At 41.5% G+C, this 27,481-nt stretch overlaps 1 protein-coding gene across 1 annotated transcript in view; it reads left to right on the forward strand.

Annotated features, from left to right (window-relative positions):
- Nucleotides 1-27,481, forward strand: part of PLXNB1 (plexin B1) — a 125,775-nt gene that overhangs the window by 25,784 nt on the left and 72,510 nt on the right. Inside the window, 2 exon segments of the mRNA XM_042451880.1 lie at nt 7,442-8,579; nt 26,220-26,402. Of these exon segments, the coding sequence (XP_042307814.1) occupies nt 7,442-8,579; nt 26,220-26,402 (1,321 nt within the window).

The raw sequence follows: 27,481 nt of genomic DNA on the forward strand, positions 1-27,481 counted from the left end.
CTATCATAGTGTTTTCTTGGAAATATTGTTCAAAGGAGGTTGCCATTGCCTTCCCCTGAGGCTGAGAGCATGTGACTTGTCCAAGGTCACCCAGCAGGTTTCGTGGCTGAGCTGGGAATCAAATCCTGGTCACAAAAGCCATAATCCAACACCCAAACCTGTACAAGACACTGGCTTCCAATAACATACAGGATATGTTTCCCTCTGAAATACATGTTTTCTCCGGACCACCTTCCGCAGGTTTGCCCAACACAGATATTTTAATTATCTTTTTGGAAGGTAGATTTACACAAAAGGACCAGCATGATGCATTGATCCGAATGTTGAACTAGGACTCGATGAGACCTGGGTTTGAAACTCAATTCAGTCGTGGAAAACACGTGGAGTAAATTAATATTGAGATTAAATTAGCATAAATTGAGATTCACCTTGAAGATACATAACAGGAATAAATAGTTACACAAGGTTTGGTTCCCTGCTTCTGAAATAGCAATACATGAATGCTAATAATTCATATCAGTGTCCTCTAATGTAAAAGATCCTACATCCACTAGTATAGTGGTTCTCAACTAGTGGAATAGAGGCTTTTCATAGCAATTATAAAGAATGCTCTCTCCATCCATCCCCATGTCCTCTTGAAACTGTGACATGCTGTCATTGTTGTGTTTTTGAGATAGCACAATAAAATTTACAAAGATTATTACAATTTTCAGTGGCTACTAGAAATCCTATCTTTGTTTCTTTGTGTTAACACCCAGCAACATTAATGCAGTTTTAATGTCCTTAAAACTTCCCATGTATGCTAGAGTAACAAAATGCCTGTAAATATCTTTCTTGGGGAAAAAAGCAGGTGGGACTCAGGTTTGTTGATGGCATGATTGATGACACATAAGGGGGCAAGAATCACTTAACTGGATGCCACAGGAAAAGTATATAAGTGCATGATAATATTATTAGAATACTGTGTTTTCTGTTACTCTATGTGCGCTAGTATTGAAAACATTTGGAACCAGGCGCGGGATTCGGCTACTTGGATGCTTGTTACAAATTAAGACATTTCACTTTCTTGGCAGGAAACTCAAGGCAGCCTTTGTAGAAAAATAACTTGTTGAAGAACTCCAGGTCCTGCAAAGGTTAATGTTTAGACTAGAAGTGCCACAGTCTCTTCAGCCAGTGTGGGGATTCTGGGAACCCCAATCTAAAAAGTATTTTTTTCCAAGCTCTAACCAAATCAGAATACAGTTGTCAGCTGTTTCTTGGACTCTTGCCGCGAACCATCATTATATGAATAGTGAATCAAAAGAACAGTAAAACTCATTCTCAGAACCCCAGGGAACTTTCAGTGATTTTTCTCAAAGAACAGCTGTTTCTGATGCTAGGCAAACTGCTTTTGAAAAAAAGAGGACTTTGTGAAATTGCAGGATGGTTAGATGTACAGTGAGAGGAGAGAAGGTTAATGCATGGGAACCTCAACTTTCTTGCTATTTTTTCCTATTCTTTAACATAGCAGAATGCCTCTAGTAGATCAACACCAACATACATTTAATTTTATTTATCAATTACATTTCTATTCACACCACCTCTGTAAAGAGCTTCAGGTGCATCACCCTTCTCCTTCCCTGTCCAGTCCCCTGATCCAAGGGAGGGAATTGTTTAGGCACTCCACATGTTTTTGGACTTCAAATCTCAGAAGTCCCAGCCCCCACAGCTGATGGTAAGGGATGCTTTAAGTTGTAGTTCCACAACATCTGGAAGGCTATACGGTTTGTATCCCTAATCTAACCACAGCACCACGCAGGCTGTCGTTTTGCCACATAACCTTATAGCAGCCAACTTGGTATGCATGAAGCAGTCCCAAGTCATTTGGAAACATTTGGGATTTTGGTCCCTTTGCAGCAGGAATTAGATCAATATATAATTGACTGCAGTTTTCAAGTGATATTGATGTAGGTCTCAGAGGCATAAATAGTAACACCCATGGGGGTGAGTGGTTGTTTTTTTTAAAGCACTGTCAGAAATGATTCTGAAAAGCTTCTGGACTGGAAGTCTTTGTTCACGAGTGGACAGAGGATCCACCAACAAAACAAAACGACACCAACAGTATCACACGAAGGGGGAGACTTTGGCCTGGACAGCCTGTTCCTTCCTGAAGCTGCAGAGAGTGGTGGCCAATTGCACTCTGATATCACACTTCTCCTGCCAGCAGATTGGAGCATTTCTGGGATGTGAGAGGATTTTGACCAGGGAAGTGTTGCCCTGGGCTGCGTTCTCACCACCAAGGCAACTTTGACCTTTCACGCCTTCATGGGCAGTTTCCATGGGGACAGATTAAGAACAGGGAGGATCTGTGGTTTTGTCAATAAGTCCTGGCGGGTTTTGTTCCCCGTTGCATTGGCCCAGCGCTGTTGTTAGCTGGGCTCGATTTTTGGACACTGGACAGTCAGTGCCTGCAAGTCCCCTCCTGCCTGTTCCCACCATCTCTTGCCCAGCTTGTTATTGATGTTCTGCCTCAGTAGAACCCATTGTAGCTGTTTTCAAAGGGGGTGGTATTCAAAGACATAGCTGTGTTAGTTTGGAATATCAGTATGCAAAGGGATCTTGTAACACCCTTGAGAATAACTGAGAGAAAGAAGTTGATAGCATAAGCTTTCATAGATATTTTTAATAATAATTTTTATTAAATAATAATAATAATAATAATAATAATAATAATAATAAAAACTGTTTATTTATAGCCCGCTTTTCCTTGGCAGATCAAAGCGGGTTACACAGAAGTACACAGATGTACACTTTACAAACAGTAATCACATAAGAATCCAAATCAATATATAAACTATTAAAAACAGCATTAAAAGTACAAGATTAAAACCACACAATAACTAGCTTAAAGTGCTGGTGCAACGGGGAGAGAGCAGATATTACAGCATCTGGGGGAAAGCCTGTTGGAAGAGGAAGGTTTTTAACCTCTTCCTAAATAGGTCAAGGGAGGTAACCGAGCGGAGCTCACCGGGAAGAGAGTTCCAAAGCTGCGGGGCCGAGATAGAAAACGCCCTCTGTGTAGTCACAGAATATTTCGTGTCTGGAACCCTCAACAATTGCTTCCCGGCTGACTTGAGAGTGTGGGGCGGATTATATGGGGAGAGGCGGTGCTCCAAGTACCCTGGGCCCAAGCCATTTAGGGCTTTATAGGTGATAACCAACACCTTGTATTGCGCCCGGAAGCGAATGGGTAGCCAATGTAGATCTTTTAGGACAGGTGTTATATGGCTGGTCCTGGAGCATCCAGTGACCAACCTTGCTGCCATGTTCTGCACTAATTGAAGGTTCCGGGTTTGGTACAAGGGTTGCCCCATGTAGAGCGCGTTACAGAAATGCAACCGAGAGGTTACCAGAGCATGTACCACCGTTTCAAGGTCCCCCCGGCCCAGGAAGGGTCGCAGCTGGCGTATCAGCCAAAGCTGATAACAAGTGCTCCTGACTGTCACATCCACCTGAGATGTAAGGTGGAGTGATGAGTCCAGAAGCACCCCCAGACTGCGGACTGAGTCCTTCAGCGGAAGCATGACACAAACCTAAAACGATAACACCCAAACAAATGTTATATATAAATCTAAAACTACATATATACTACAAACAAAATATAACATTTCAAGACATAACAACAAATCTAGCAGTATCTAGAGAGATCTTGTAGCACCTTTGAGACTAACTGAAAGAAAGAAGTTGTCAGCATGAGCTTTCATAGACTTCAGTCTGTTTCCTCGGATACATTTAGACAAATCTAACAATTAAACATAAACCTTACCGACTGCCTCCTTACCTGATCAATGGTGGTTGCTGTTGTTGTGTGCCTTCAAGTCATTTCCAATTATGGCAGTCCTAAATTGAACCTATTGTGAGGTTTTTTTGGCATGTTTGCCATTGCCATCCTTTGAGGCTGTGACTTTCCCAAGGTCACCCAGTGAGTTTCCATGGCTGAGTGGCGATTTGAACCCTCTTCTCCAGAGTCATAGTCCAGTGCTCAAATGGCTACATCACACTGGCTCACTGGGACTTACCAGTAGTTACATCCCCTTAATTCTACACCTCTAAACAATTATACAGTATACCTTTTGCTTCTGCTGTATGAACAATCTCAATGCATTTTACAAAACCTAAAACCGATGTATAACCCCAATATGATTGTAAAAAACAGATAAAAATTTCCTGGTCTTTATTGAAATTTATCAAGGATTTCTCCCAGATCAAAATTGTAAGTTTGTCCATTTGAGCAAGTAAGTTTGTGTAGACTTAAGACAAGTAAGAGGTCCTCACATTTGATGGTAGCAGCAACATAATTATAAGTCCTCATGAACTTAGCCCCCTCATCTTTTCCCCCTATTCCTGGGTCCATGGCAGCAAAAAACAAGTTCTGACAAATCTATTAAAGCATGAGCCTTTGTGATTCACAATTTGCTTCTTCAGACACGTGGGATATAATATTTGAACTTAGATTATATATGCACTGTTTGTACACTAGAAGGTTGTAAATTGGATTTGAGTGAAACTGGATTCAGAAATGACAATTGTATTATTAACTGGTTTTAAACAATTAGTAAAAACATCCAAGCAATAAGTAAACAGTTGACACATTTCTCTGAAGATGCCCTCCACAGATGCTGGCAAAACGTCAGGAAGAAGCTCTTCTAGAACGGGGCCACATAGCCCGAAAAACCCACAAAAAACTATGGATGCCGGCCATGAAAGCCTTCAAAGTCTGCTCATATTGCCTCTGAAATAGCAAAACAATGGATTCAGTTCTGAAGGAATTAAATAAATTTATTCAATTTATATCTCACTTTTCTCCCAATATGGGGCCCAAAATATATTGCAGTGCAAGTTAAAACAAAATAGCTAAAACAATATGTGGTACAAAGCATTAAACAATGACTCCAGTTAATATATTGAACAGTTAAAAGCACATTAAAATATCTTACATTTTAAGAAACAGCACAGCAATTGCATATTTTGTACCTCAACCAGTTAAGGTTTGTATAAATACAAAGGTCTTTGCCTGTTGAGAAAGGAACAGAGAAGGGGCCAACTGAACCTCCCTTGGGAGGAATTCCATAGCCTAGGAGCAACCACCAAGAAGGCTTTTGCCTGTGTCCTCACCAGACATCTGTGGTTGCATCTGCACTGCAGAAATAATACAGCTTGACACAGCTTTAACTGCCATGGTTCAATGCTATGTAATTTTGGGATTTGCAGTTTGTTTTGGTACCAGTGATGTCTGACAAAGAATACTAAATTTCTCACAAAACTACAAATCTCAGAATTCCATAACATTGAACCATGGCAGTTAAAGTGGTGTCAAATTGGGTTATTTCTGCAGTGCATAGGCAGCCTTTGTTGTGCTGAAACCAGTGTTCTGACCTTAGCCTAATTATTCCAAAAACCTTGCTTAAAAGATTACTGGGTTTTGCAAACAGGACTCCGCCACAGAGAAGGCCTTCTCTTCAGTAGCAGAGTTTGGAAAAGATTTTGGAGGACGTTGCATGGGGGATAGTCTAAAAAAATAACAATTTTATGCATGAAACAAAGTTTGTGTACATTCAACCATCAGAAAGCAAAGATGTCACTCACTATCCTAGCCACCTATGTGGAGAATTTTGGATTTTGGAATATTTTGGATTTCTGAATTCTGGATAAGGGAGACTCAACCTGTAATTTTAAAGTTGTAGCCTTGTACAAGGGGATTTGAGATATTCATTGAGAGTAAATATACATTCTTCTGAAAGTGATTAACTGAGGATGATTCACTGGGGAAGTTTCTGTATTGGCCCCTGCCCCGTGCATTTCCTGGAGGTATCTACAGTAGAAAGCAGGATTTGGGATTAATTGGATCTGATCTGGTAGGACTCTGAGCCAGGAATGCTCCCCATAGATCTGGTAGAGCTCTTTCACATTGTTCTGAAAAGGTGTGCAATAGGAGTAGTGTTCAATGAAATTTTCAAAAAAGGAGGGAGGGTAAGCTTTTTTCGCCTGTGAGTTCTGGAATGAAAAGCCCCCTTTCCTTTTCACCAACCAGAGCAAACACAAAAATAATGCAAATGCACACGAGGTGTATTCAGCTTTTTAAATGCAGAACTTGAATCCTATTAGTGGCAAATGTGGATTATCTTTAGAACAATGGTGATTATGCAGCTTTTATCAAATAAGTAAAATATAGCCACCAGTTTTAATTTCAACAGAAGATACGCAAAGTAGGTTAATCGCATGCAAGTTTGCTGCAGCTCTTGATGTATGTTTCTAAGCTTATTCCTTAGACCAGTTTCTTGACTAGTTAATTAGCCTGAGTTGAGAAACAGCTGGCGAAATGATGTTAGTTATGACTTTTGGGGGAGAAATATTACTGCAATTGGTTTTGTAATTATTCTGTCTCACATAATGTGCTTGTTAAGGTTAAGAGCATTATGTTTGTGAGGTTATTTTTTGGTTTTTGATTTTTTGTGTTTTTTTGAGAACTTGATTACTGCAGCAAAAAGAGCTGCGTGGAAACGATATGGTTATAATCTTCTGGACTTCAAAATGGTTTTCTAGGGCATGAAGTATAGTCATAATTGCTAAATTGACTGAGTGAATATGGCCTGTGAGAGTTTATTTATTATGCTTATATCCTGCTTTTCCTCATAGGGTCGCAAAACCAATTACATCCAAGAGGATAGCAAATGATAGACAGAAACATCTCAGAGAATATGCTCCCTTTATTATTTCTAACCATATAAACTATTACTTTGACATTACTGTTTCTAAGACCTATAGTCTCTTTATATTATCTAAAAATTTCTTAATTTATAAGCAGAGCTTCGGCTATAATGGGTTACAAGCAATTTGGTTACTAGTAAGAAGTTACTTTTTTAAAATAAGAGAGTGACAAAGTCAGTTGTGTAACATTCTCTTTGTTGTTATGTGCCTTCAAACCAACTTTGACATATGGTGACCATATCCGAGGGCTTTCTTGTCAAGATTTATTCAGAGCAGGGTCTCTCAGCCTTCCCCTGAGGCTGAGTGAGTGTGACTTTCCTCTGAGGTTGAGAGAATATGGGTTCTCTACTTTTTAAAAATTACCTTTAAATAGCAATGGGGACATTTTTAAAGCTGGTTTGACAGAAGGTTTCCTAGTTTGATGCTATTCTGTTATAGCATTCCTAGGTAGAGGGAGTTTAAGCAGTGAAAAATAATGAGTGAGCAAAAAAATAGTGTTGTGCCTGTCGTAAAAAACTGTAATGAATAACAGAAGCAAATCACCATGAAAACACTAATGAATAGCAAGAATTAATTACTTTTATAACGTAAGTTTCCAATCTTTGTTTATAAGTACAAAAGAAAAGTGTACAATGGCTAGTCTTTGGAATAAAGTGAGAAATTAACCCCACCTCTTGTTTGACCTCTCTTGCAGAATGAGTATGATGCCTCTGGGGGCATTCCTTCTTTCTGCTCTGTGTTTCCTGGGGACCGTAATTCCACCAGGACTACAATATGCCTCCTTTTCACACAACTCCACCAAGTTTCTTCATTTGGTTATGGATCCTGACTCTGGGACTCTCTATCTGGGAGCAACAAACTTCCTTTTCCAGCTGACATCCGACCTGGCGATGGAGGAAGCCGTTTCCACGGGGCCTTTTTATGATAGTAAGGATTGCCTCCCTCCTGTCACCATGGAGAACTGTCCCCTGGCCCAGAAGACAGACAACTACAACAAGCTCTTGTTAGTCAATTCGCTGGAGAAGGAGCTCATCGTGTGTGGCAGTGTGTGGCAGGGGATCTGTGAGAAGAGGAGGCTTGGCTCTATTAAAAATGTCCTCTTCCAACCTCAGACACCAGGAGACACTCAATATGTGGCAGCAAATGACCCCAATATTTCCACTGTGGGGCTAGTTGGGTACTCGAAAGACAATGTACCGCTTCTCTTTGTGGGCCGAGGGTATACTAGTCGAGGAGTCGGAGGGAGCATTCCCCCCATTACAACGCGGAATCTTAGGGCCCATCCGGGAGAAGTGCCAGGGCCAGATTCTCACCCCATCTTCTCCTATGAGGAAACAGCAAAACTGGCCGTGGGCCGGCTCTCGGAATATAACCATCATTTTATCCAGTCATTCACTCATGGCTCCAGTGTTTACTTCTTATTTTACCGGCGTGATCTGAAGTCCCACTCCCGTGAGTACAGGACCTACATTTCCAAAATCTGCCTGGACGACTCACACTATTACTCCTACGTGGAGCTACCTTTGCTCTGCAGGGGAAAAGAAAAGACTTACAGCCTGCTGCAGGCTGCCTATGTTGCACAGCCAGGTGGAGAAGAAGACACTGGCGCAGCCCAAGGAGATGTGCTTTTTGCTGCCTTTTCCGCCTGGCAAGCTTCTTCGGGGAAGCTGAGTGAGGAATCGGCGCTCTGTATTTATACCATGGATGAAGTGGACCGCCTAACTACACAGACCAGGGACCTCTGTTACACCAAGGATGGGAAATCGGAGGAAGGGATAGAGGTGGCTTATATCGAATATGACGTCAATTCTATCTGCGTCCAGCTGTCAGCAGTAAGTGGTCATTTATGTCATGCATATGTAAATCTGGCAGAGCTTGTATGTAAATCACAAGCAATACAGTTACTTATAACAAGTTACTTCTTTCTTTCTTTTTTTACACATGGTGCATGATGAACTTGCATTTCAAAAATAATGCAGAGTGGAAATGAAACCACCTCCTTTGTATAATGATCAACATTTTCTAGTTACTTTTAAAGTCATTTTGGCAGGAATTTTTCTTATGGCATTCTCTTCTCAATCTTCCTCCCCTCCAGCAAAGAAAACTAACAAGAAAGTATTGAGTGATGCAACAACTTACTTTTGGGTTCATATTATAATGAGTGAATTACTTGTTAAATATTATACTGAGAGACAGGAATGGTTTATTGAAATGTAACATTCCAAGGTTTGGATTTGGGACCTTTAGTCTGAAATGAGAAGTGGCCAATTTATTTAATATATTTCTATCACAGTTTTTTTCTATCATGCTGACTACCTTTCCAAGGCTGAGGGGAGGAACTTCTGAAAGGTCAGTCTGCTGCAAAAGCTGAGTGGAGTCTGACCAGCTGACTAAGAAATAGCATCTTTTATTTATTATTATGGGGTATTGAGATTATGGTTGGGGATGTTGGACAATGACATGCTGGGGATGCTCTATCTGGATTCCCTGCTCTGAAATGGAGGTTGGAATTGGTGGCCTAAGGGCCCCTTGCAACTCTTTGATTCTATGATTAATGAATATTCTTGATAATCCTTACAGTGGGCCCTTGGTATTTGCAGGGGTTTGGTTCCAGGACCCCCTGTGGATAACAAAATCCATGGATGTTCAACTCTCATTATTACAATGGAATATTAAACTGGTGTCCCTTATATAAAATGACAAAATCAGTGTTTGCTTTATAAAATTTATATCTTTTTGGAATGTTTTCATACCATGGATACTTGAATCCATGGATAAAAAAATCTGTGGATATAAAGGGCTGACTGTAGTATATTTTAGGTGTGTTGCTTATATTATTGTAGAATGAACTTTTGTTCTTTCTAATCATTGTATGATGCCTCGAATGAGGAATCATTAACAAGGTCTTAACTGCTTGATACAGGGGACTGGATGCTGCATTTAAGTGGCCAGTCTGTCCAACAATAGTCTCGTCTGTTAATTAGAATGTAGAGGTTTTTGTTTCTTGATCTCAGAGGAAAAGATATTACATTAATGAAATAGTGTGTTTTATCAGAATAGGTAATAAGTGAGTGGGACTTAACTTCGCTATTCTATAAACTTTTCTCATTGTGGAAAGGAACATCTATTTGGACTTTAGCAACATGGGCTTTTCCCAAAGTCCTTTTAGTTGATTCAGCTAGATATTCTCTTTGTATCCATGTTTTTTCTGCATTTTTATATATTTTTTCTTATGTATGTATTTTGATGTTGAAATTTTAATTTGTACGCCGCTTTAATCATCGCGGAAAAGCGGGATAAAAATAAAATTTTATTATTATTATTATCTCAAAAAAGATGTGTTCCAAATCAGAATTCTTCACACCCACACCCAAATAAATTTTCCTTCAGTCACAAATTTCTAGCATTGCAGAAGGTGAGACGTTGACAATTGTTCCTGCCTGTTGTGTGCCTCCAAATCATTTTTTTTACTTATGGTGACCCTAAGGTGAACATATTATTGGATTTTATTGGGAAGTTTCTTCAGAGGGATTTGCCATTGCCATCTTCTGAGGCTGAGAGTGTGTGACTTGCCCAAGGTCACCCAGTGGGTTTTTATGCTTGAGTGGGGAATCAAAACCTGATCTCTAAACTTGTAGTCCAACACTCAAACCACTACATCACATTGGCTCATTCTTAAAACTCTTAAATTTGCTGTGTTTACATTCCTTTGGTATCTTAGCCTGCTCATTTTTCTTCCGTTGCCTAAACTATATTTCTAAATGCTCAACTGATTTTTTAAAATTACTTTAGTGCTAGAAAATTTCATCAGGAGGGGGCAGAATTACTAGGGTGGGCAATGCCCTCATCTCACCCCTCCCGTGTAGGTTCAACTCCTGATAGCATTCTTAACAGCTGTAGCAATGTCCTGTGGAACTCGGGTTTGTAGTTTGGTGAGGAACTAGAGCTCTCTGATTGACAGTTAAGATACTGTACCATAATTATGTTGTGGGAAAGGGTCAATGGAGAAAACAGGGAGAACTATGTGAACAGTGTCCACACTGGTTGAGGTACATCCTAAAGCAAATCCAGGGGGAAAATATACACTGGAGTGTTTTTATTTAATATTGTAATGGTTCATTTGTTTTAGATGAGAGCCAGTGTGGTATAGTGGTTTGAGCATTGGATTGTGACTTTGGAGACCAGGGTTCAAATTTTGGCTCAGTCATGGAAACCTACCAGGTGACTTTGGGCAAGCCACACGCCCTCAAATTGGTTTTAGATACACCAGAGGTTGTACTTTCTGTGAAAAAACTGTAGATTGGTTGTTGTCTGAGATTATTTACAGATGGGAAGGTGGGGTAGAAAAGGCTAAAATAAATAAACTGTGTCAGTGGTCCATGTACAGAGTTTGGAAACTTTTTTTTAACTACAGCTTCCAGAATTCTACAGCCAACATTGCCAGAAATCTTTCTAGGCTTTGGTCAGACCAGATGTTGGCCACTTCCCTGGAAGTATTAAAGGATATAATAAGAGTCCTGCTAAACCAGACTAGAATTTCATCTAGGCGCGTTACAGACCGCCCATTTGGGGCGGCCTGTAAGCGGCCCTTTCCCCGCCAGATTGGGGCCTCAGCTGCCACAACGGCAGTCTCCGAGGCCCCGATCCGCCGCTTTCCAGGCAGCAGGGAAGCAGCAAAAGGCTGCTTCCCCGCAGCCTGGAAAGGGGTGTCCTTGGGGCTTCAAGCCCCGAGGACTCCCGATGGTGGCAGGGATGAGGAGAAAGGGGCCACTTGGCCCCTTTCTCCCTTGCATCCCTGGCGCAGCTGTCTAAAGGCTGCGCCAGCAATGCAAACCGCAGAAGGAGCTCCATTTTGGAGCTCCTTCTCGCGCCGCGGAAAGGGCGCTCTATGCGCCCTTGTGCAGCGCGCCGACATCACGTCCTGCCACCCCATTTAGAGGCAGCGCATTCGTGATGTCGTAATGGCAGCCCCCGTGTGGAACAGGTGCCACCATTTTGTACGTCCTGGGGACGTACTAGGGTTAGGTGCGTGCATAAGGGGACGTACTAGGGTTAGGTGCCCTAACCCTAGTACGTCCCCAGGGCGTACTTTACGCCTGTGCGGAACGGGCCCTAGTTCAGTATTTTAGTCCACACATGGTTCTCAAAAGCCAACTATACCAGGTGTGGAGCAACAGTACTTTTCCTTTAGTTCCTAAACCCCAGAGATGTGTGACCGCAATGGGCATGTTTTGGATTGCAGGAAGTGAAACAACATCATTTCTGGCTGTCATTTTTGCCAATTTATGTTTTTGCGGGCGGGACTACAGGTATGACTGGAATAAACTGCTGTATTTGCAGGTTCTTAGGGGTGAATACAATTGTCAACAATTAGGGCCAAATAGATATTTCTGAGGAGCTTCAGGGGGACACACTTGGTGGACCCCAAGGGCCATATGCAGCCTGTGGGCTGCACTTTGCCCATCTGTGCTTTTCCCAGTACGTAACAGGTTTTCAGTGGCTTCATGAGCCTTATTGCATTGCAAACAAAGCATGCAGGCAGCCAAAGAGATCCCCCCCCCCCCTTTCTGCCTTCACCTGACATTCTCCTCTGGTCGTAAAAACATGAGAGAAGGTTGTAAAAGTTTCCCTTTTGCTAACCAGATTTTTCCTCCTAGGCAAAAGGGATGCTCTTATGACCCCCTCCCACCCTTTTACCACTGAAAAGAACACAAGTGTTGTGATGTCTTGCAGAGACAGAAAGAGAAACACGCATTTCTTTCACAGCTTGCCCAGTTTGTGTGCAATGTGATAAAGCTTCAAGTTGCTGAATATGAAGGCAACCTAGCCAAACTGGACAAATAGCTGTTGCTGGACCTGTTCCCCATTATTTTGTCTAATTCCCTTTTAGAAACTTCACATCAATTACTCCTTCTTGTGTCAGTGAATTCCATAAGTTAATTATTTATTCTGTGATCATCTAGCTTCTTTGTTTCCTTCTTCTTTGTGGACATGACAAATACAAACTGCATGTAGCAGAATAATATAACAGTATGAACTGTTCCAGTTTATAGGAAACTAACTACACTTTCATTTCAGAGTGCTAATGAACATTTGATTGGGGCTCCTCTGGGATGGGACAATTTAGAGCCATAAATTGCTTGGCAAGAAGATAGTTAATGATCCATGTCACCCTTCCTTTCTTTGTCATAGAATCATAGAATAATAGAGTTGGAAGAGACCACAAGGGCCATCTAGTCCAACCCCCTGCCATGCAGGAAATCCAAATCAAATCATCCCCGACAGATGGCCATCTAGCCTCTGCTTAAAGACCTCCAAGGAAGGAGACTCCACTACACTCCAAGGGAGTGTGTTCCACTGTCAGACAGCCCTTACTGTCAGGAAGCTCTTCCTAATGTTGAGGTGGAATCTCTTTTCTTGTAGCTTGCATCCATTGCTCTGGGTCCTAGTCTCTGGAGCAAGTGAAAACAAGTCAGCTCCCTCCTCAGTATGGCAACCCTTCAAGTATTTAAACAAGTCTATCATATCACTTCTTAACCTTCTCTTCTCCAGGCTAAACATCCCCAGCTCCTTAAGTCGTTCCTCATAGGACATGGTTTCTAGATCTTACACCATTTTTCTTGCCCTCCTTTGGACACGTGCCAGTTTTTCAACATCCTTTTTGAATTGTGGCGCCCAGAACTGGACACAATATTCCAGGTGGGGCCTGACCTAAGCAGAATAGAGTGGCACTATTACAGTACTTCCCTTGATCCAGATACGATACTTTTACTGATGCAGCCTAAAATGGCATTGGCCTTGTTAGCTGCTGCATCACACTGTTCACTCATGTTCAGCTCTACTGTTTTTCAACTTTAAATTCAGAAAGGTCTTAGGTTTAAACTATATGATTTAAAGGGAAGCCGGTAGCAGATGCGATGACTGAGACCTTGAAGAGTTGCTTACAGTCAGAGTAAATTGTAGTGAGTTACCCAGAGGTGCAAGCAGGATTCAGGAAACGAAGAGGCACTAGGGACCACATTGCAAACATTTGGTGGTTAATGGAGCGAAGAACATGGAGAAACAGAATGGTTCCTAATTGGCAAAGGTGTCAAACAAGGCTGCATCCTCTCACCCTGGCTGTTCAACTTGTATGCAGAACTTATTATACGAAAAGCAGGATTGGACACAGAAGAAGGAGGAGTGAAAATAGCAGGAAGGAATATCAATAATCGACGACACCATACTACTAGCCAAAAACATCACAGACTTGGAACAACTACTAAGGAGGCTCAAGGAGGAAAGTGCAAAGGCAGGCTTATTGTTGAATATAAAGAAAACAAAAATAATGACCACAGAAAATTTACACAGATTCAACCTATATAATGAGGAAATAAAAATAAATAGTAAAAGCATTTTCATACCTGAGATCAAATATTGATCACGGTGGGGACTGCAGTCAAGAAGACTAAGGGCTAATACAGACTGGCACTTTATGCTGGCCTGGGCCCAAACTAGGGTTGAAATAGGGCTGAGTGTGCACACGCTCAAAGCCCTTCTGCTGGCATCCGGGTGCCATTTTGGAGCACACCTGTCCATACAGGGCACACCATGATGATGCACGTGCGTCACAGTGCCCAAACGGCACTGGCTGGAAGGGGCATCATGATGGCATGCAAATGCCACTATGGCTTCCCTTCCAGGAAGCTGCTTACAGCAGTTTCTTTTTGCTCCCAAGAGGGAAAGGATTGTTGCCGCCAAACGATCTGGGGCTAAAAGCGGCAGCGTTTAGCCACCCATCTGTCAAGCCCCTATGAATGGGGAGGGCAACCATGAGAGAACTAGAAAATATCCTAAAATGTAAAGACATGCAACTGAGCACGAAAGTTAGAATCATACAAGCCATCGTATTCCCTATTACCATGTGTGGATGTGAGAGCTGGACAGATAAGAAAGCGGGTAGGAAGAGAATTATGTGGCACTAGAGAAGAGTGCTGAGGTTACCATGGACAGCCAAGAAGTCAAACAAATGAGTCCTACAGCAGATCAAACCAGAAATCTCACTGGAAGCCAAGGTGGCTGGCCTGAGGCTGTCGTACTTTGGCCACATCATCAGGAGGCACGACTCACTGGACAAAACAATAATGCTAAGAAAAGTAGAGGGAAGTAGAAAGAGAGGAAGACCTCATGCTAGATAGATGGACTCTATTAAGGAGGTCATGGGTATGAATTTGCAGGACCTGAACAGAGCAGTGGAGCATAGGGAATCTTGAGTTGCCATGGGTAGGGATCGACTCGGAGGTGGATAACAACAACAAACCCGGACAAATAGAGGCCAACTGAGATGTTCTGGATTGGTTTAAGACAGGATGGGCAACTGTCAGGGCTGGGAACATACTAGACCCCTCAGGGGAGCTTGAGGGTCCAACCCCTACCTGGAACCCCTTCCTGCAAAAAAACCAAAACATTTTACACTTCACATGCTTTCCAGTGCCCTCTAGCATGAATAGTGATTTTGTAATGTTTTTAGGCTGCTAGGCCATTTTATATAGTTTTAAATTTTTAAAAAGAGAGGTATTTTTTTAAAAAAACAAGAAATGACCCAGACTTGTCTAAGAAGGCCAGAAACGTAGCCAAATTCCCCTCATGTCCACTAAAGGGCATTTAAAGGCAATTCCACCCTCCCATGACCCTAGGCCTCCCCAAATTATTCTGGGGGTTGCATCTGGCTGGAACTCTCCCCAGCCTGTCTTTAAGATGGGAGAAAGAGGGAATGTCCCCCACAGATACTGTACCAGTTTTCTCATGTAGAGAGCAATAGCCTGAAATAAAAGAGATGGCTGCTTCACATGATTCAGACTCTGGATTTTTTTTAATTTTTATTTTTAGTGTTCAGCAATATATGGAGATCTAGCACTGGAAAAAGAATCTACTTTCTTTTGGACTGCGACTGTCCATGTGAGCAGAGCAACATTGGAGGGTGAGAGAGATACATTACTTTCCCCTCCTTGGCTACATCTGCATTGGAGAAATAATGCAGTTTCCCAGTAGATAGATTCCCCACATCCTGTAGTTTGGTAGGACAAGACACTTCAACTGCCATGTCTCCGTGCTGTGGAATCCTGGGATTTGTAGTTTGTTGTGGCACCAGAGCCCTCTGACAGAGAAGGCTAAGTACCTCATAAAATTGGACAGACAATAGGTTCTGGTTGTTCCAGGGGGTTTTGCTGTTGAATTTTTCACACTGCTTTAGGCAGCATTGTGGGGCATTTTGTGGATATTTATTTTACATGAAAAAGGAATAATTTTAAAGGAGCATTTGGAGGCTATGGGGGACTAGAGGTGGGGGAAAAAAGGAGAAGCACACTTTCCTCACTCCTTTTGTAAGGTGCTGTGCAAGGAAGCTCTACAATGTGACTTATTCCTGAAGAGTGATGCATAGTTAAGGGCATTGGCTGTTCTTTATTCAGGTCCTTATCCTCGCTCTTTAATTACTAAGTCACCTTCTTAGCTCTTGCCTAAGGGCAAAACTAGTTGTTTGTGGAGAGCCAGGCTTAGGAAGCTGGGAGTCTGCCAAGCAGCTGCAAACTAGCAGAAAGGGAGTGGGTGAGGAAGTAGCTATTTGAATTAGAGAAGGGGGAGCAAGCTTAACTCTCCCTTGGCCAGCTGCTTTTTTCAAACAGTCTGAGCTCTTGGTTATTTTAATGGTTGCCACACCACAATAACCCAAATGGAGAAAGTATCCCAAAGGGGAATTATAGGGGGAAAGTAATAACCGGTGTAACTTGGAAATAAAACAGAAGTGATATCTAGTCACTTCTGCATTGCATTTTTGGCTGAATTTTAGCTCACATGCGATCATACAGCCTGCCATGGGACTGTTGTTGTTGTGTGCCTTCAGGTCATTTCTGACTTATGGCAACTCTACAGCAAACCTATCACAGGGTTTTCTTGACAAGATTTGTTCAGAAGAGGTTTGCCCTTGCCTTTCTCTGAGACTGAGTGAGTAGCCCAAGGTCACCTAGTGGGCTTCCATGGCTGAGTGGGGATTTGAACCCTGGTCTCTGCAGTTATAGTCCAATGATCAAGCCACTACACCAGCGGTTTTCAAACCCTTATGACCCCTTTTACATCTGACATCAGGATATTGCATCCCCCTGCTTGACATAGTATAGGAATAAAAATATTGTTTGTTTAGTGTGCATATTACATTGTAAGCCTGAGGGCAGGGAACCGTCTATTTAAAATAATAATTGTAAGCCACTCTGAGCCTTTAGGGCTGAAGGGCAGGGTATAAATACCATAAATAAATATTTTCATTCACACATTCATGTATATTCGTATTTTAGCATCTTATAAGGAGAAATCTCTTCTCATCATCCCTTAGGCAGAGGCTCCAAGCACTCTCCTTGTTAACTGGCCTACTTCACTTTCATAAAACATCTTCCCCTCCAGGACAGAAAAGGTCTGGAAAGCAGAGAAAGATAAGGAAGGAGAGGAAAAGGATTAGGGCCTCCAAGTCTCCAAGGGCCCCATTAATCAACTCTCTTGCTCTTCCCTTGTTTGAGAACCATTGCACTACACCACAGTAGCTCTCCATCTTGGGGCTGACAATTGGCCCTGCCACTGGACAGTGGCACACAGTGGCTGCCTTGTCATTTATATAATAAACACCCAAGTTGAATACAAATGAGAAAATATTTCTGCAGCTGGAAATTCAGTTTTCAAAAGTGCACTGAACAACCACCTCAACTACACACTTTCACCAGCTCTGTTTTGAACACCTCTTCAAGCCCTGATTTTAAAAGCACATGGGAATTTAGTACAGCCAAAGAAGACTTCTGAGCTCTGCTCAGTCTATGATTGTTGTGGGGAGAAAGTATGTTCAAGACCATTTTCTTACCCTGAGGTTCCTCCCCTTATCTTGAAGGTTGGGGAAGAGAGTCCAGGCGGTTAGTTCTGGACACCCTACTAGGCACTCTAATTCACCGTGAACATGACTGAATACACGAGGATTCATAATGATATTTAGGAGTCCTAGTCCTAAATCTGTTCATGAGTCCTGTCATCTACCCCAAATCTCAAATTCACCTTATCTTGAATGTGAAAGAATTTACAGATTTTGATCAATTCATACAAAAACAAACAGAAACAAATTCTCAACCAACCCCAAATGAGTTTAGGGTTGCCATAATTCTCTACTATAAACTGGGACAAAATGTAGGACAAAATTTAGACCAAAATATAGGACAATTGTAGGATAAAATTTAGCCCAAAATGTAGGACATTTAATGCCCTACATTTTTCTTAATGTCCTACATTTTGGGCTAAATTTTATACTACAATTGTCCTATATTTTGGTCTAAATTTTGTCCAACATTTTGTCCTGGGTTTATAGTAGAGAATTATGACAACCCTAAATGAGTTGAATTTGGATATTGGCAACAAACTGCTAGGCTCAGAATGTGTTGAGAGGCTTTATTGCCATGTTGTCCTATGACTTTTGTGCCTTTGGGTCTTGTTGATAGATCTTGGGGTTCTTTGTAAAGAAACAAAATGCCTCAAACCAAGTTGTTCCAGCAAGGCTGTAGTCCAGAGATGGGAATCATGTAGCCCCTGGACTCCCACATCAAATTCTCCCTATCAGACAAAAACATTGTAGCCAGGAATTGACAACTGTAGTTCCAGAGGCCTTCAAGAAAAGCAGTTCTTCATTTACTTGCTACTTTTCCTTTCCTACCTTACAAAGGAGCCAGATCCTGTCTGATACTGAAAGCTAAACAAGTTTAATATGCATCTGAGGAAGCAGATTGAAGTCTACAAAAGCTTATGCTGCCAATTTCTTTCTTTCAATTAGTCTCAAAATTCTACAAGATTTCTACATACAGGTTCAGTCCTGGTTAGTACTTGGATGGGATCCTGCCAACAAATACCAGCTGCTGTGGGCTATATTTCAGAGGAAAGCAAAGCAAATTATCTTTGGGTATTCCTTTCTTAAGAAAACAATATGTCAGCAGATGAAAAGGTGCCAGTATATGGGAGGAGTTTGGATGTTCATTTGCACATCCCTTAGCAGTCAGTACGTAAATATAGCAATAGCAAGTATGTTTCTATACTGCTTATCAGTGAACTAGCACTCCCTAGTTTACAATTTGTAAGCCATACATGTAAATATGTATGTAAATTGAAATATGAATTAGTCTCATTGAGTCAGGTTCTATAACAGTTAGCCTTATGCTTCATTATTTCCAGTTCAAATCAATGGGGTATAAAAGTGCTTAATTTGAATAGGCAATATTGTATTGGAGACCATCAATGAACACAAAGTGCTGTAGGTGATATTTCAGAGGAACTGTCAGAACCACCTCTGAGTATTCTTTGCCTAAGGAAACCCTGTGAAATTAATAGGGTCTCCAGAAATCGACATGCAACAGGTATCTTAAAGGCACATAGACATAGACATACATATACACATTTTACAAAAGCTCCAAACAGCAAATTTTAGAAACAAACATTTTTAAAAATGTTTGTCCCCCCTCCCCAGAAAACTGGTGGGTGCCATCCCCAGACTGTCCACAGCTTCCCACCTCTCCTGTAGTCTGTAGATGAAATAGATCTCTTGCATTCCAAATCTGGTTGTCTGCTGACTGCACAAACCCATGTGAATGCACATAAAAGCCTTGCCTGCTCTTGTGATTAAAAAAACCCAAGTAGCTGGAGAAGGCCTCAGTGAGAAACACGATCACCTGCTAATTGCCGCAGATCACACAGGTGTTAAAGCCCCTGCTAAAGGCTGCAGTTCAAAAATTTGGCAACACTTTTTCCTTGGAACTTGATCAAGAGCGTTGTAATCTCCATTGGCTACGAGGGGCAGAGGCACAGCTGTGAAGGAAAGGAAGGAAAGAAGCAGAAAAATGTTAGAATATGGTCTAAATAATATCCCATGTGATAGTACGTATTAAAAGATGCAAAGGTGGAGAAGGGCTGGTGGCAAAGTTTTATATATGTTTGCCCCCGTTTTCGCCCATGCTGTTGATCCCATCATGTATCATTAGGAGAAATGTGTAGAGATTAGTGGCCCATTTTCTCCACAGAATTTTTAAAGGAAACCAAACACTTTATTGCAGAGTTTATTTCAAAATGAATGGACTTCCTAACCCCCTCCTCTCACTATGAACTAGCACATAATGATGAGGAGCCCAGTTACCAAGTTCTTTCAATTGCGTGTTTTAGGGGGAGGGGTTAGAGTGGGATTTTCAAGGGTGATTAAATGCCTCCTTGAAAACAACCGAACACAACACTTGGTTTGTGTTTTTGTGGCTGTTTCAATCAATGGGTCCTTAGTACCACCTTGACTGTTTATTTCTACATAATTTTCTCTTCCTCTAATTCACAGTCCCAGCCATTTGGGGATCAAATAATGACCAAAATGGCATAATGATGCATCATGGCTGGACAGTCAGTTAAACACATTGTACAATCAGCTCCACAGATTTTTTTATCCATGATTCAAGCTTCCACAACATGAAAATATTTTTTAAAATATATAAATTTCAAAAAGGAAACCTTGATTTTGTCATTTTATGTAAGGGTTTCCATTTTACTACCCCACTATATTCAATGGGAATTGAGCATCCACTGATTTTGAAATCCACAGGGGGTCCTGAAATCAAACCTTGGCAGATACCAAGGGGCCACTGTACTTCCATACAACCATTAACATTGCTAAGTTTGGGAAGACAAGCAGGGTTGGGTCTGGCCGATTCTGGCCTGGTTAGTACTTGGATGGGAGACCACCAGGTCATTTAGGTTCTCTAGGTCGGGCTAGGAAAGAATTGTGCCTCAAACTCTGTAGAGCTGCTGTCAAACAGAGATGACAGTACTGGGCTAAATAGACCAATGGTCCATTTAGTACAAGGCAGCATCTAGTTTTCCTGGAAAACAGTATCACAGAAAGAAGACAAAATACAGATTTTCCACACACGAATGACAAAAGAAAACTCCCCATTGCTGTTGTAACATGGTGACAACAACTGCAAAACTGATTTAGCAGCCTCATGGTCATTGACTTCACAATACCTGATTCATTGGCAATCATTACAAGTGTTTCATTGGCCACACAGCACAGGTAGGTAGGAAGCTTTGCTTATCTCAGCAGTGCTAGGCTGCATAGTGGGTCTGGCTGTGTGCCCTGTGAAAACAGGCATTTTCATAGCACTGCAGTGGTTGCCACATGTGTGGGATATTTGATATCTGTTTATTTCTTTAGTTATTGTTAAGATTTATGCTCTTATGTTGTAAAAGTAACTTTCAATAAAAATTTTAAAACATAAGATAGCCAGTACATCAAAATATGTTAGAAACAGCAACTCTGTAAAAGCATCCAGTCTAGCAGCCATGAGGTGCCTTCGTTTTCTCAACAGGCATCCCCACATATAACACACTACAGTAGTATAGCCTGGTGTTAGCCTGACACCCACTGATCTATTTTACAGTATATCTGTTCAAATAGGAACATAGCTGGTGAGATAAATTAGGTTGGTACAGGTTGAGCCTCCTTTACCTGGAATTTCAAAATCCAAAATATTCTAAAGTCCAAAAATTGTCCACATAGTGACACCTTTTTTCTGATGGTTCAGTGTATGCAAACTTTATTTCATGCACAAACTTATTTAAAAATATTGTAAAATAAAATCATCTATATGAAACATGCATTAATTTCATGTTTAGAGTTCTGTGTCCAAGGTACATAATGTATATGTAAGTATTCTAAAATCTGAAAAACTTCAAAATCCAAAACACTTCTGATCCCAAACATTTTGGATAAGGGACATTCAACTTGTAAAAGATGTTCTGTGTCATATCCTGTACATTTAAAAGTTGTGTAGAAGAGGGAATTTCATGTGATGTTACTTATCAGCAACTAGGTAACAAGCAACATCTGTTGTAATTTCCTTTTAGACACAAATATTAAAGTTACAGCAGCCTGCTTCAGTTTTGGCAGCCTTATTTATCTGGCCTGTCAACAGCACCTCCCCATCTTCTCTGGACTTAGACTTGAGGGTTTTTTGGCCTTCATAGCAAGTACATTTCTATAACACTTACTGATGTACTAAGTGGTTTACTAAGTGTAAGCTAATTGCCCCCAACAAGCTGGGTACTCATTTTAGCAACCTACAGAAGGATGCCAGGCTGAGTCAACCCATCTTGATCTGTGGCCCTTTCACACTATGTTTCCAATTTAATTGCCATGGTTCCATCCTCTTGCATTCTGGGGTTTGGAGTTTGGTGGGGCACTGGAGTGCTCTGGATGAGAATTTGACATGCCCCTAGCTAGAATCATAGAATCATAGAGTTAGAAGAGACCCCAAGGGCCATCCAGTCCAACCCCCCTGCCATACAGGAAAGCACATTCAAAGCATCACTGACAGATGGCCATCCACCTCTCTCCAAGGGAGTGTGTTCCACTGTGAAACAGCTCTTACTGTCAGGAAGTTCCTCCTAATGTTGAGGTGGAATCTCTTTTCCTGAAGCTTGCATCCATTGCTCGGGGTCCTCTTCTCTGGGGCAGCAGAAAACAAGCTTGCTCCCTCCTCAATATGACATCTCTTCAAATATTTAAACAGGGCTATCATATCACCTCTTGACTTTCTTTTCTCCAGGCTAAACATCCCCAGCTCCCTAAGGCGTTCCTCGTAGGGCATGGTTTTAGACCCTTCACCATTTTAATCGCCCTCCTTTGGACACTCTCCAGTTTCTCAATGTCCTTTTTGAATTGTGCCCAGAACTAGACACAATATTCTAGGTGGGGCCTGACCAAAGCAGAATAGAGTGGCACTATTACTTCCCTTGATCTAGACACTATACTTTTATTGATGCAGCCTAAAATTACATTGGCCTTTTTAGCTGCTGCATCGCACTGTTGACTCATGTTCAACTTGTGATCTACTTGGACTCCCAGATCCCTTTCACACATAGTTTCATTCCAAATCATAGGAATCCTTAGGACAGAACCATGGCAGTTAAAGTGGAACTGTTGTGCTATGATTGTGTAGTGTTAATAGGCCCTTTGTCTAAGCATACTTTATTACTGTGTGCTGTATGTCTAGGTGACTAGCAGCACCTGGTTCCCACAGCAGCATGCACTCTGTGGCTCCTGCATTTGGATGCATCTTAATATCCAGGCCTTTGCACTAAATTAGTGGTAGCAGTGCCCTTCCAGGTTGGTCCAGTTTATAACAGATCCATTAAAAAGCAAAACAAAACAGCTTGTCTGAACTGATCTTCATTCCGTCCTCTCAAACTGAAACAAAAATTGACAAATTGTTAGATAATTTGTACATCCTTCTTGTCAGAAGTAAGCGTTGACCCTTGGACTGTCACTAGGAATAGGACAAACTCCTCATTTTTGCAAACAATTTAAAGATTGAAGAGTGGGGTGGGAAGGAGAAGGAAGAGGAATGAGAGTAGGTGAGGTCAAATGTCATTATAAATGGAATCTATTATCAAAATAAATAACAGAGCATAGAAAAGATGCCAGGAAAAGGCCTCTGGGGGAGAAAGAACCACAGATTTTCAGAAATTTCTGGCTTAAAGCTTGTGTGGTTCCAGCTGCATAGTTAAAATCTAAAGGCAGTGTGTGGGACACAGACCTTTTAATGACTTGTCTGTCCAATGGCATGTGAACTTCACCCTTGCCTATTCAGGGCAGGGGGAGGACTTGTCATTAAAAACTGTATTTAACTGGACAAATTTGACCATGCCAGCTCAGGCATTGCTCCACCATTCAGTTCATCAGTTGAAATGTCTGTCGGTGAATCCCTTCAGTACACACACACACCCCTTCACCATAGGAAATTTTAGCTTGGCTGGTTTCTATCAGAGGGTGCTCTCTTGTGGTATTCTTTTTAGACATAATGTTAATCCTGTGCTCTCTCTCTCTCACTATGCCTCTCGTCTTTGCAAGCCAGCTCTTCTACACAGGTTTACTCTGGAAACAAGTCCCCCAGTGAATTCCCAGAATTGCTTTGGAATCTATTTTCAACATATAGGGGACAGCCAGAAACACCAGACACTAGACAAAAGTTCAGCTTGGTCATTTCCGCTGTTAAATCATTGGCTGGGTTCTCTGATGGTCATGGTGGTGTTCTGCAAACTTTTGTTTGTTTTGTGTGTTTGGTTCTAATTAAAATTTGGGTGATAAGGTCTCCTTAAAACTGCATGTATTTCTGAGGCAAAGCTGCATGTTAAGCATGGGGTTTAAAAGCATGCTTTGCAGAGGCTATTAGCTTTTTTAGAAAAAGCATCCATGTGGAGCCCAGTTCAAACTGAGACTGTTGTGTGAGGGGAAGAGGATTTAACACTGTGTTGGTTTCCCAAGTGAAAATCTCTTCCTTCTATTTGCTTCTGAAGGCACAGCTTCTTGGAAAAAATATCTGCAGGAGGGAAGTTTAATAGGAGCATTAGCAGTAGCTAGTGTCTGTTTAGAAAATGCAACTTTGCAGGGCTCTCTTTCAGATGATGAGGAATAAGGATGTTTAATCCTTCCACCTGCCTGTACATTTATTTGTTATATTTTTATTCCATCTTTCCTCCAAGGAGCTTGAAGTGGTATTCATGGTCCTCCTTCTCATTTTCATTCTTACAGTAACCCTGTAGGACTGTGCCAGATAGTCAAGGGCCAAAGTCACCTGTGAGTTTTCTGGTCAACTAGGGATTTGAATCTATATCATCCCAGTCCTTGTCCCAGCCCTCGTTCCCACCAATCCTCCATCTCCAGATGGTGGTTTCATTAAGCTACACCTTGCGGGGTGGGGGAACAGAACAGCTGCAAGGATAGATTTTGTAAGAGAGTTGGTACAGATTGAGTCTCCTTTATCCAAAGTGCTTGGGACCAGAAGCTTTTTGGATTTTGGAATGTTGGATTTTTTTTGGAATTTGGCATATCTGTATTGGAGATAGGACCCAAATCTAAACACAAAATCCATGTCTGTTTCATGTATACCTCATACACATAGCCTGAAGGTATTTTTAATAATTTCATGCATGGTACAAAGTTTATGTACACTGAACCATCAGAAAGCAAAGATGTCACTATCCCAGCCACCCATGAAAAAAAAGTTTTGGTTTTTGGAGTCTTTCAGATTTCCAAATAAGAGAGACTCAACCTATACAGGAAGGCTCCACCAAGGCAGTCCTGGTCTACACAGGGCCCACACAAAGAAGTAGTTTTTGAAAAAGGAACAATAAGTATAATTTGTGGAGTTTGACCTTAATTACTGAATGATAAAGAGTCCCCTTTATGTATAGGGAAATAAATAGAACTTGGAAAAGATACCTATTTTATATGACAAATCCATGAATCCCACAGATAGTTTTGTCACTCTATTCTAGGATTTGTTGTCTAAGAAAGTAACTTTTCTGAGTTCTAGAAAAAAAGCAGCACTGAAGCCTGTATATGAGGCTGTGTTCTTACCAGTTAAATTTTATGTATTAATGCATTTTGAGGGGTGGATGCAAAGGGCCATCCAGCATTTAGCATTTACATTTCTATTTTGCTTATCAGTGAACTCAGCACTCTCTAGCGATTTACGGTGTGTAAACCAAATTCCCCCAACAAGCTGGGTACTCAGTTTACCAACCTACAAAAGGATGGAAGGCTGAGTCAATCTTGGGATGGAAATCACAACCTTGTGACTGTAGTACCAGCATTTAACCATTGCCACCAGAACTCCTAACATCCACTGTTAAATGTAGGATTTCCAGCTAAAGCACATGCAGCAGGTAGCTGTCCAGACTCTTCATGAGGACCTCCAGAGAAGGAGACCCCACTACCCCACTAGGCATCTGCTGATCTGCTCTCACTGTCAAGAAGCTCCCTCTGAAGTCAGGAATGAGGCATCTAGAATCGATTACATGGTTGGGCACCTTGTTGTGACCTCAGAGGGAGCAGCTCATGTCAGTGGTAGTGATGAGGGGTGGTACAACAGGACATGTTGTAAATGTCTGCCTGGAGGCTATTGCTCTGGAGGGCTCTGGATTTTCTAGGAAAATCTGGAGCAAAAGATGAATTCGTAAATTCGGTTTAAGGGTGGTATACTGTGAGTTCGGTGCTGAATTGGCAGTAGGTTGTCCAGACAGATTGCACAAGAACCAGGGCCCTGCATCATCTGGACTAAGAGGATGGGGCAGGGATGATGTGGTTTTTTTGTCTGTGTGAACACAACCCTAGTTTGGCTACAGGGAGGCATTTTACAGGTGATGCATTGAAACTTTGAAAAACGACTGCTAACTTAGACTACATCCTCATGTGGATCCCAATTCACTTGACCAGTAGATCTCCAAACTAGCCTCTGACTGACTACCTTTGCTGTAAACAGATATCTTGTTATTGTGTTAGTGATCATTAGTAGAAAAATGGAATTAATCTCCATAAGACTGACTGGTCTTAAATAGGCTTATTCTTGCATTTTTTATTTCCTGTCTCCATAAAGGACACGTTGGATGCCTATCCTTGTGGTTCAGATCACACTCCAAGTCCCATGGCCAGCCGGCTGCCACTCGAAGCTAATGCTATCCTGGAAAAACCAGATTCACGTCTCACTGCTGTAGCAGTCAGCATTGAAGATGGTCACACTGTCATTTTCCTGGGGGACAGCAAAGGTCAGCTGCATAAGGTATGTGTTAATTGGCATAGGAAGAAAGGAACAGCTCTGTACATCAATATTCCATTTTGAGCTTGGACAAGTTACTTTTTTGGAACGTAGTTCCTAGAATCCCACCACAGTCAGGCTGTTTCTGTTATTCTAAGAGCTGTAGTCCAAAAAAAAAAAAAAGTGTCTGCACTTTGGTTCCATTTACAACAAAACTTTTGTCTGCTGTATACAAGATTAAATGAGGCTAGCTCGACCTAAGGACAGAGACAGCTTGGATCTCAAAGGAAGTGTTGTTTTTTAAATTGCAAATGGAATTTAAAGTTTCTTTTCTGGACTTTAATATGCTTTGTCTCCCTGTACCCATGTGGCCAGAAGGAGGAGTGGCCCATCTGCATGAATATCTTTGCATATCATCTTAACTGAGAACAGCAACATTTTGGCAAAATGCAAGCCTGTAACTAACTTTGTCATATTTTTTCCTCCTGTATGACTGTGGTCAAGTCACACTCTCTCAGCCTCAGGGGAACGCAGTGGCAAACCTTTTCTGAACAAATCTTGCCTAGAAAACCCCATGATAGGGTCATGTTAGAGTCGCGATAAGTCGGAAACAACTTGAAGGCACAGATTTTTATTGCTTGTACCAATACAAATAATCTGTGGGTATGGGAGGTGTTTTTAAATACAGTACGAAGTGTGCAAAGCTGTGTCTACTACACTGTATTAATAATTATGATTTAGAGCAAAAAATAATAATATGTAAGCCTGTTAAAATTATGAAAAGTAGGTGAGGATACATGTATTGGGGTCTTGACATAATTTATTCTACTGATCCTGACAGGCCAGGTAAAGAATGATGTAAAGCCCTCAGCTGCCCACTCCCACCCACACACCCACTGAGCCCTGGAAATCCTACTGAGTGACCTTATCTGACTTTCCAGGCATCACTTCACTGTGGATCTCTGCAGCAGTAAGGGCTAGAAACTTATTTTTTGAAGGAGAATACAAGAATTGAAATTTTGCACCCAGCACTAGTTTCTACTCTTGTTTAAAACAATGAAGAATTCACAGTTTATTTTATTTTACTTTTAATTTGGTCACAA

Source organism: Sceloporus undulatus, chromosome 2 (assembly GCF_019175285.1).
Source record: "Sceloporus undulatus isolate JIND9_A2432 ecotype Alabama chromosome 2, SceUnd_v1.1, whole genome shotgun sequence".
NCBI classification, from domain to species: Eukaryota; Metazoa; Chordata; class Lepidosauria; order Squamata; family Phrynosomatidae; genus Sceloporus; species Sceloporus undulatus.